The sequence below is a fragment of the Giraffa tippelskirchi genome, chromosome 11 (assembly GCF_054371585.1).
Source record: "Giraffa tippelskirchi isolate mGirTip1 chromosome 11, T2T-mGirTip1v1.2.pri, whole genome shotgun sequence".
NCBI classification, from domain to species: Eukaryota; Metazoa; Chordata; class Mammalia; order Artiodactyla; family Giraffidae; genus Giraffa; species Giraffa tippelskirchi.
This window is the reverse complement of record NC_137285.1, coordinates 148,400,351-148,410,469: the sequence shown is the minus strand read 5'-3', so window position 1 is coordinate 148,410,469 and position 10,119 is coordinate 148,400,351. Positions and strand designations below refer to the sequence as shown.

Here is a 10,119-nt window from a genome sequence, read left to right as displayed (position 1 = left end):
TAGCAAATTGCCTAGGTCAGATGAGGTGTTCACTAAATAGATATTAAATAAGCAAATACTTTAATTAGTTAGCTTAAATATGGCATGAAAACTTGGGGGCTTCTGCCTGGCATGATCTGAAAGCCTGATTTGGGTACCAGTGGTTGAACTGCCAGCCGTACTTAGTGTGAAGACATCTATAACTTTAAGGGCATGAAAATTGCGTTGTGGAAAACAGACTTCATCTGTTAGAGATGCAGTTAGATGGAGAAAATACGGCTAAATGCTGACAACTGCCAACTGATGGGTGATTAGTATCTGAAAGTTCAGTACACTGTGCTCACCACTTTTCTGGACTTTTATTTTTCATGTTTCTCCTTGCCTCTCTGTTCAGGTCTTTATTCAAAATCAGCTGTCCAGAATGAGTTGGCATTTATGGAATAAATACATGTAACTTTATGCAGCAGCCTTCTTTTCCTCTGGGGTGGGTTTCTTTTCTGCAGGCTTCTTTTCAGCTGCTGGTTTCTTGGTCCCTGCAGCCTTTTTTCCCACCGCAGGCTTCTTGCCCTGAACCCCCTTCTCATCTGATTTGGCTTCTAGTGCTGCCGCCGCCTTATACAGGTGGGTTTTGTTGTTAGCGGCCTGTCGAAGAACGGCGTTCTAGTGCGTGGTCTTTGCGTGTGGGTTAAGCATCAACATGAGTCTCGGGTCTTTCAGTGGATTCTTCTTCAGGACTCTGCGCTGAATCTTCTTGCGTGGTGCTGGGAGTGCTCTTTGGGTTTCTGGGCTTTTCGAGTCTGCTGAGGTCTGTCTTGAGGACTTTGCCCATGGGGAGGTTGTAGTTACTCTTGAGGGAGGCTGCCCGACACCCAGTGCCATACAGCTCACCTGACTTTCAGAGAGCGCTTTCAGTCCAAATGCAGAAACGGCCCACGTGACCACCAGGAGCACATTTCAAAATGTTCAGCTTACTTACATGAAGCAGGGTAACTCCAGGGATGTTTCTGAAGGCCTTGATGACACCATTGTCCTCGTTACAGATGAGGCAGGGTCCCCTGCGCTGGATACGGCCACGGTTTCTCATTTTGCCTTTGCCAGCTCTCATTCGCTGAGAGGCGTAGACCTTTTTGATATCATTCCAGGCCTTCTGTTTCTTCAGAACCAAAACAGCCTCCTTGGTCTTCTTGTAGCCTTCAACTTTATCTTCAACCACCAAAGGCAGTTCAGGAACTTCCTCTACACGATGACCTTTAGGCATGACCAGCGCTGGTGAGGCCGAGGCAGCCAGTGCAGAGCAGATGGCATATCGCTGCTGCATTGTATTCGCTCTGCGGTGCCAATGTTGCCAGGTCCTGGTTGGTGCAAACAGGCGGCCCCCATGACATATATTTCCAAAACCACCCTGGGCAGAACGGGAAGTCCCGCCACCTCGAACCCTGGGAATTCGAGCCACAGCTCTGCCGGTACCCCAAGACTCGGCACTGGTTTGATGACCTGCTAATCCACTGACAGCAGAGGGCTGTCTGTTGTTTTTGCTCAAGTTGGTGTGAACAAAGTTAACACTCTCTGGTCGAATGGGAGCCTTGAACACAGCAGGCAAAGTGACATTTTTGCCAGATGACCCCCCCTTTTCGGAGTACACTGGTATCAGTGGATGAGCACATGCCATGGTGGGGAGAGAAGGCCACGCTCCTCTCAACCCGGCGGCTCCCACAGGAAAAGTTTTCTGTACTTTTAAACTTTGCCCTAATAAATAAAAATCTAAAAAGAAAACAACAATTCATTGTTATTGAGCAACTGTCATGGATTAGGTGTTTTAAATACGTTATTTTTTCTGTTTGTTTTGTAATGATTTTTGAAACTTCATTTTGAAATAATTATAGGTTTATAGGACGTTACGTAAGTGGTACAGACAGGGTACTGAAGGTTAAATCTTACTTAAGATTTAGCCACTGAAAGCTAAATCTTACATAACTATATGCAACATCAAAACAAGGAAATTGGCCTGGATATATGGCTTGTATGGTATTATGACAACTTAGATTTGTATAAAACCTCCACCCACAATCAGGACATGGAACCATTTCAGCCACACAAAGATCTGCCCTGTGTTATTCCCTTAGGCACACTTCCTTACCTCTCCCCACCAACTCTAACCCTAGGCAATCTCATTAATCTTTTCTCTCATTGCTATAACTTTGTCATTTTCAGAATGTGATTTAAATGGAATCATACAGTTACATAATCATTCATAAAATCTAATTAAAAAAATCCCATCTAGGAAGCAGATTCTTCTTGTAAGAACCCATCTCCTTTTCCATGTAATTTCTTAATAGTCCATAATGTTTATAATGTTTTCCAAAGTAAAAACCAGGATAACATATGTACAATAAGATACATTGCAGTATTATCATAATAGCCAAAACTGGAAACCCACAAGTTCATCAACAGGAACGTAGATAAATGCAGTACGGCTGATTTATACAATAAAACACTAGACACAATAAAGAAAAATGCATAAGAGATACACACAATAGTATGGCTGAAATCTTACAGAGCCGACATTGAGTTCAAGAGGTGAGGCAAAACCAGAAAACAATGTATAATTTTGCTTATATGAAGTTCAAGAGTAGGCAGAGCTAATTGATGCTGATAGAGGTCAGAACAGAGGTTCACTGCAGGAGAGGGGATACTGACTGGGAAGGGACATGAGATAACTTCTTAGGGTGCTGAAGTGTTTTGTATCTTGATCTGGGTAATGGTTATAAAAACAAATATCTATGTAGAAATTAAGCTTAAGATTCTGCAATTTACTACTTTACTGTCTGAATTTTATACCTCAATTTAAAAATTTTATTTATTTCTGGTTGCCCTGGGTCTTTGTTGCTGTATGCCGGCTTTCTCTAGGCGCCGAGTGTGGGCTTCTCATTGCAGTGGCTTCTCTTGTTGCAGAGCACCTGCTGTAGGTGTTCGGGCTCTGTAGTCGTGGCTCAGGGCTTAGCTGCTCCAAGGCATGTGGAATCTTCCCAGACCAGGAATTGAACCCATGCCATCTGCAGTGGCAGGCAGATTCTTATCCATTGTGCCTCCAGGGAAGTCCTATACCTCAATTTTAAAGTATCAGGGCACAGGGTTTGACACAGGGTTTGTGTCCTTAGAGCAGTGCTGTAATGAGACCCAATGTTTAAAATTGTGACTTTCTCAGGGAACTACACTGTGACCAGCCATGTGAAGTGTCTGGCTCACCTTCTCCTATGGGCAGTGTACCCTTGCATCATTAACTTGCATTTTAAAATTTCGTTTACTGGGTCATCCCTTGAAAAATCCAGGATTGAGGTGGATTTTTTCTTGGGGTGCGGGGAGGAGGGCGGGGAGCAGGAGACAGGTGTGCAGAGAAGAAACACATTGTCTTATTCCCTGGTGGCTCAGAAAATAAGGAGTCTGCCTGCAATGCAGAAGACCCAGATTCGACCCCGGGATTGGGAAGATCCCTTGGAGAGCGGATAGGCTGCCCACTTCACTATTCTTGTGTTTCCCTGGTGGATCAGACAGTAAAGAATCTGCCTGCAGTGTGGGAGACCTGGGTTTGATCCTAGGTTGGGAAGATCCCCTACAGGAGGGCATGACAACGCACTCTAGTATTCTTGCCCGGAGAATCCCCATGGACAGAGGAGCCTGGTGGGCTACAGTCCATGGGGTCGCCAAGAGCTGGCCACGACTGAACGACTAAGACACACTCACAAATGCCCTTCTTCACCCAAACACGCTAAGTTGGCTCTGGTGGCAGCCGCAACGGCTGCCAAATCATCTTTATGAAGAGATGGCCCGGGGCGTCTAACAGAAGTTGAATTAAGCCGACTGTGTACTTGACGCCTCTTTCTGCAAGGAGCCTCGCATGTCTCCGCAACTCCAGAGACGGTTCAGGGACCTCTGCACAGCTGTATTCACCTGAAAGACCTCTTGAGCTCTGGTTCTCAAATCTGGCTGCACAGGGGAATCGCTGGGGAATTTTACAATGGACCTGTTAGGTAGTTAGAATAGGAAAAAGGAGTCCAGAATAGCGGTGGCTAAAAGACAAGGAACGGAAAAGCCCGTGAAAATAAAACAAAGGGAAGTCCAAGGACCGAAGTGAGGACCTCAGGTAGAACAAACAGCCCTCTCGGCTAGCCTAGTTTACACAGGGCAGGCCCGGGGTGAGGAAAAAACATAAAAAGAGGAGCTGAAGGGCCGGGGCTCTCTCTCGCTCTCCTCTTCGCATCCTTTGGGTCGGCATGCCCTCACCCCTCGAGGATGTATATTCGTTTATTTTCTAAATAAAACTGAGCTGTAACACAGAGCTGTGACACAGTCTGTCCGAGGGTTTTAACGTTCGTCGCCTCAAATTCTCGTTGTGACAAGACAGAAACGAGGAAATCACACACTCCCACGACCTACCGATGCCCAGGTCCTGGCCCCAGGGATTCTGATTTAACTGGTGCGAAGTGGGCCCTGGGCACTGGGGTGATTTTAGGCGGCCCAGGTCGGGTGACGTGCATCTGAGAGCTGCAGTTTGAGGACGTCCTTTTCTCTGCGCCAGACCTGCGCTTGAATCCCAGCCCCTCGGAGCGGAGGGTGAGGTTCGCCGAGCTCGCTACCCCTTTCCGCTCTGACTGACCCGATAAACTCAAACCGCTCCGCCATCCCCGCTAGGGACCTGAACTCTACCCGGGCTGCGGGCGCTCTACGCCCCGCCGCAGCCTCTATGGTACCCTGCCGTCCTCTCTAGCACCTGGAGGACTCCCTCGCCTCCGGCCGGAGCCGGCCGCTCCCTCTCTATGGTGGCGGATTTCCCGGCACCGCCCGCGGCGGGGTCTTCACTCCGGAAGTGCGGCCTGAGCGGAAGAGAGGCGGGACTTCCCGCCGGCCGCGCCCCACGTGCTTCCGCCCTGTCCCGGCCGCGCGCGCGGTGAGTATGTGGCGTGTGCCAGACGCTGGGGGACCCCGGGGCGCAGTGGCGGCGGCCGGGGCCGCGGGGGAGGCTCCGAGCGCCCGGCGACTCCGACGACGGCGCCGCCGCTCCAGAGCCGTGGTCCCGGGCCCGGCCCCGCAGGGCCGCGTCGCATCGGATCCGCAGGGCCCCGCGCGTTCGTGCCAGCCGTTCGGGGCTCCCTCCCGGACGCCCCCTCTTCTCCCGGAGAGACGCCACCTCGAGAGGCTGGGCGTCGGGGCTCCGGGACCCGCTCTGCAGGCCCGCCGTCGCCGGCTCTGCGACCTTGGGCGGGACCGCGTTCCCCCTCGGGGCCTGGGTTCCCACGTCCGACGCGGGGTGTTTGAGCTCGCCGAGGTCAGCGGCTCCTCCTGGTCGGATGCCCCTTGCGATTCCTCCACGTTCTGCAGCCCCTGCGACGGGAAAGCGGCTGGGAGGTCTGGGTGCTGACTGTTATGTCTCCTCCCCCGCCCCCAGGAGCTAGGAGGCCCGCAGGAGATCTCTTCCAGGGCGCAGGGCTGAGATGGACCCACTCAGGGCCCAGCAGCTGGCTGCAGAGCTGGAGGTAGAGATGATGGCCGACATGTACAATAGGTAAGGCCGGTCCTGCCGCTTACTTGTCTTAGAGAATGCTCCCAAGTCATCTTTTCCAAGGGCAGAGGTGGGCGACTTCCGAAAAATCTTCGTCGCAATCTAGGATAAACTGAGGTCCATACTTACCTTCCCAGCGCCCATCCCCACCCCACCCCACCCCCGCTACGCATGCATGCCCAGTGGCTCAGTCGTGTCTGGCTCTTTTCCACCCCTTGGACTGTAGCCGGCCAGGCTCCTCTGTCCATGGGATTTCCCAGGCAAGAAGACTGGAGTGGGTTGCCATTGCCTTCTCCTCCCACCCCCATGGTTAAGGGCTAATGCAGGCGCGGTGTGGACTCACTAGAAGGACTTGGACGTTGGGATTGGGATGGAATTGATGATGGAGGAGCCGAGCAGGAAGAGAAACCAGGCTCTGGTTGGGTTCTGGGGACAGTAGAGCAGTTGCCTTTTGACAGATTGTGCAGAACCGTTTAGCAGTCAGCATTTTGGAAGTGCTTCCTCCATCTTAGAAACATGGTGAGCACTTTATAGGCATTATGTTTTTACAATCTCCACTGAGTTCTCTTGTCCCATTTTTAAGGTGAGGACGTTGAGGCTTCTAGAGGTTCAGTAGCTTTCTCAGGGCCCACAGCTCGTCAGTACCAGTGTCAGGACCAGGACTTCAGTCTGACTCCTAACAAGTGCCCATGACCATCGGGCAGATTTGGGAACAAATCACAGCCACACCAACCACCACTACTGTGGCCTTGGGCAAGTTACTTGGACTTGTAGACTGGTGGTTTCTCCAGCTATAAAATGGAGTTCATAATAGTACCTTCCTCATAGAGACATTATAAATATTAAATGTTAAAATATAAGACAAACTTATCAAGCCCAACACAAGTAGGCAGTCAACAATTATTTGCTATTTTTATTGGCTAAAACCCTCTGGTATCCTCCTTTGATTAGCTGGGTTTGTCTCAGAGGCTATATGTGAGAATAATTTTTTAAAGTAAGCTGTGAAGTCAGGCTTCATATGTGCATGTAAGTTGCTTCAGTCGTGTCCAACTCTGCGACCCCATGGACTGTAGCCCGCCAGACTCCTCTGTCTGTGGGATTCTCCAGGCAAGAATACTGGAGTGGGTTGCCATGGCCTTGTCCAGGTGATGTTCCCCACCCAGGGATCGAACCTGCATCTCTTATGTCTCCTGCATTGGCAGGCAGATTCTTTACCACTAGTGCCACCTGGGAAGCCCACAGTAAGCTCCCTGGGTTCATAGCCCAGCTTTATGTGATCCTGAGGCTCTCTGTTCCTTCACTCCCTTATATGTAAAAAGGGGATAACGATCGTGCCTATCGCATAGAGTTATCCTAAGGACTGCATGGCAGAATCCATGGCATGCACTTCGCATGATGTCTGGAACGTAGCCAGTACTCAACTAATGGTTCCTGTCTGATGAGTCAAAAGCATGGGGTAAACATGGATTCAGACAAGGACCTTCCAAGACGGTGGAGGTGCAGATTGGAGATCTACACTGCCTTCTTGGCGGGTGGCATCGGGGTAGCCGGGCAGGAGTGGCTGCGAGTCCCTGGTTTGCCACAGCAGGCTGCTGACCTGGCCTTGCCCTTCCTTCTAGAATGACCAGTGCCTGCCACCGGAAGTGCGTGCCTCCGCACTACAAGGAGGCAGAGCTGTCCAAGGGCGAGGCCGTGTGCCTGGACCGCTGTGTCTCCAAGTACCTGGACATCCACGAGCGGATGGGCAAGAAGCTGACGGAGTTGTCTATGCAGGACGAGGAGTTGATGAAGAGAGTGCAGCAGGGTTCTGGGCCTTTGTGAGGCGCCCGAGAGGACACCCCAAGGGCGCCCCTCCCTTCCCACCTGTCTAACAAAAGTGCCCCCTGTCGGGTGTCTGTGAAGACTGCAAGGCCTGGGCTCCTTCCGGAGAGTCTCCAGGAGCCGTTTCCCGGGCGCAGAAGGATGTTTGTCACACTGGCCCGTGACTGTGTGTGTGAGTGTATATGTGTATATATATATATTAAAGCAAATTTGTTGACACCCGCAGTGTGCAAAGCAATGTGCCTGGCACTTGGGACTGAAGGCGGCAGACACAGCCTCTACCAGCAGAGGGAGTCGGATGTGTTTAAAAGCAGAGACCGGTCCTGTGGCTTAAGTGGACAGTCCCCGTCAGCCACTCGCTGTATGACCCTGACTGTCGTTCTACCGTGCTTGGCTTCCTCATCTGTAAAGTGGGGGGACGGTCATAGGGCTGGGGTGAAGGTTAAGTGAGTTAACGCGAATAAACCACTTAAAATAATGACTGGGCCAGAGAAAGTTCCCAAGATGCTTATGTTTTCTTAAGCAGACGCATCGTTTGTTTTGGCTGCGCTGGGTCTTCGTTGCTGGGTGCGGGGTTCTCTTTGCGGAACACAGGCTCTAGGCACGCTGGCTTCAGTAGTTGTAGCTCACGGTCCCAGTTGCTCCATGGAAAGGGCAATCTTCCTGGACCAGGGATCAAACCCGCGCCTCCTGCGTTGGCAGGTGGATTCTTCACCACTGTACCACCAGGGCAGCCCAGCTTTTTATGTTTAACAACTGAAATGCAGGCTGGCATTTTCCCAAATGATGGAAACGGAATGATTTAGAGGAGTGGGTGGAAAGTCGATGGAACTTAAGTAGCTACAACGTCTTGGTTCTAAACGGCCATAGCGGAACGTGTGAAGGGACCCAGCGTCACGCATGGTGTGTGTGATCCAGGCGAGGGCCTGAGTGACAACCGCCATTAGCTGTTCAGGGTTCACTTGAGTCCGTGCTGGGGACCGCACTCCTGATCCACCCAGCAGGCTAGAGGCCCTCTTAGGAAACGGGGCTCTGAGAGATGGTGCTTTCTGGGTCACAGGAGAGGAGCGGTAGCCTGGAGGCCAGAACAGACAGCTGCACGTGCTGCCTCGCAGAGGAGAGGACGCCTTCCTGTGCTGAGGCTGCCCTTGGAGAGCTGCAGCTGGGGAAGGGCGGCTCGCTGCGGGAGCTTCGGTGACCCCAGTGCCGCCGGAGGAGCAGAGGCGTCAGCAGAGGGCGGCAGCTGGCATGTAACCTCACCGGGCCCCTGGGCTCCCAGGACAAGTAGAGGCAGCACATTTCAGGCTTAAGAGGACAGGTTCAGGGAGTTCCCTGGCCGCCCAATGGTCGGGTCTCCCCACGTTCACTGCCACGGGCCCAGGTTCATTTCCTGGTCAGGTAATGAGTGTCCCACAGATTGCACAGTGCATCCGGGAAAAAACTGTAGGTGCAAGTCAGACCACCTGGGGTGAGAGTTTCAGTCTGCGTGCTCCTGGGGAGGCATTTGACCCCTCTGTGCCTCAGCTGTGTGTGTGCCGGACTCGTGGCGACCCTGTGGACTGTAGCCCACCAGGCTCCTGTGTCCATGGGCTTCTCCAGGCAAGAATACTGGAGTGGGTTGCTGTGCCCTTTCGCAAGGGATCGTCCGACCCAGGGATTGACCCTTCATCTCTTCCATCTCCTGCACTAGCAGGCAGATTCTTTACCGCCAGCACCAGCTCAGTTACCCTACAAGTGATAAAACCAATTCATCCAGTCGTTGGGAAGATTAAATGTGTTAATAATAACTAAAGCACTTGGGAAAGTGCCTCCCTTTCCGTGTTAAATGCTCATAATGTTACCTTTTTTTTTTTTTAATTGCTAACTTGGATGTAAGGAGACATGAGATCCACCCCCAGGAAAGCTAAAAATGTTTGTTCGTGGCCGTCAGGGTGAGCTGAGAGCCCGCGTCCCCGTGCTGCAGGGCCGGCGTGGGCCAGCAGGTGGCGCCGCCCGCCCGCCGGGGCCGGTCCGGGCGGTCCTCGGCCCTCAGCGGGGGTTGTGCCGGGAAGGGGACAGTGGTGAGGAAAACGGAGGCTGTGCCTGCCCTCAGGTTTAGCAGGAAATGTCAGGGGTTTCCAGGGTGCGTCGCTGAAACGTGTATTAGAAGCAGGGGCAGTCGGGGTGGAGAGGAGAGGTTTCAGCTGCAGACAGACCACTGCAGAAGAGCTCACGGTGGGGTGGGGTGGGCCGGGAGGTGCAGGAGAGACCTGCCCGGGCGGGCGCGCGGCTCCGGAGGGCTGTGTTAAAAGGCCGCGTGTTCCCCGAAGGGCGTCAGCTAACGGTGGAAGGAGGTGAACCCTGGCGGTGAAAATGACAGATCTGCATCTTAAAGGCTCCCTCTAGCTGCCAGCCAGGGGGATCGTGGTAGATGGATGACATGGATTCTGGGGAGACCTGCCAGGGATCCAGTGAGGAAATGGGTGTGTCGCGTGTGTGTATGTGTCTGTGTGTGTGGATTTGACTACAAGTACCTGTGGAGGCCTTCCCTGGGGGCCCAGGGGTTTAGAGTCCCATCTTGCCACGCAAAGGACGCTGCTAGTTCAATCCCTGGTCCAGGAAGATCCCACATGCCATGGGGCCCCTAGAGCCTGTGCTCCACAACGAAAGGAGCCACCGAGATGAGAAGCCCCTGCTTGCCGCAGCCGGAGAAAGCCTGCACGGGGCGACAAGACCCAGCGCGGCCAAAAAGAACAAGAAATTAAAAAAAACAGTACCCATTG

General features: G+C 52.5%; 1 protein-coding gene and 1 pseudogene across 4 annotated transcripts; one reads left to right on the top strand and one right to left on the bottom strand.

Annotated features, from left to right (window-relative positions):
* Positions 1-319: 319 nt before the first annotated feature.
* LOC145525569 (large ribosomal subunit protein uL4 pseudogene) lies at positions 320-4,696 on the bottom strand (annotated as a pseudogene). The gene is made up of 2 exons (XR_014068295.1): positions 4,414-4,696; positions 320-1,740 (listed from the first exon to the last, which is right to left on the bottom strand). The product of XR_014068295.1 is annotated as a large ribosomal subunit protein uL4 pseudogene (transcript).
* A 188-nt stretch (positions 4,697-4,884) lies between these two features.
* Positions 4,885-7,576, top strand: TIMM10 (translocase of inner mitochondrial membrane 10). Of its 3 annotated transcripts, none has more exons than XM_081538989.1 (3): positions 4,885-4,924; positions 5,423-5,539; positions 7,156-7,576. In XM_081538989.1, the coding sequence occupies exons 2-3, from the start codon at positions 5,469-5,471 to the stop codon at positions 7,355-7,357; spliced, it is 273 nt and encodes a 90-aa protein (XP_081395115.1). In that variant the 5' UTR covers positions 4,885-4,924; positions 5,423-5,468; the 3' UTR covers positions 7,358-7,576. The 3 variants fall into 3 exon arrangements, with proteins under 3 accessions (XP_081395115.1, XP_081395114.1, XP_081395112.1); XM_081538988.1 differs by having other exon boundaries at positions 4,916-5,302; XM_081538986.1 differs by having other exon boundaries at positions 4,916-5,539.
* Positions 7,577-10,119: the final 2,543 nt, after the last annotated feature.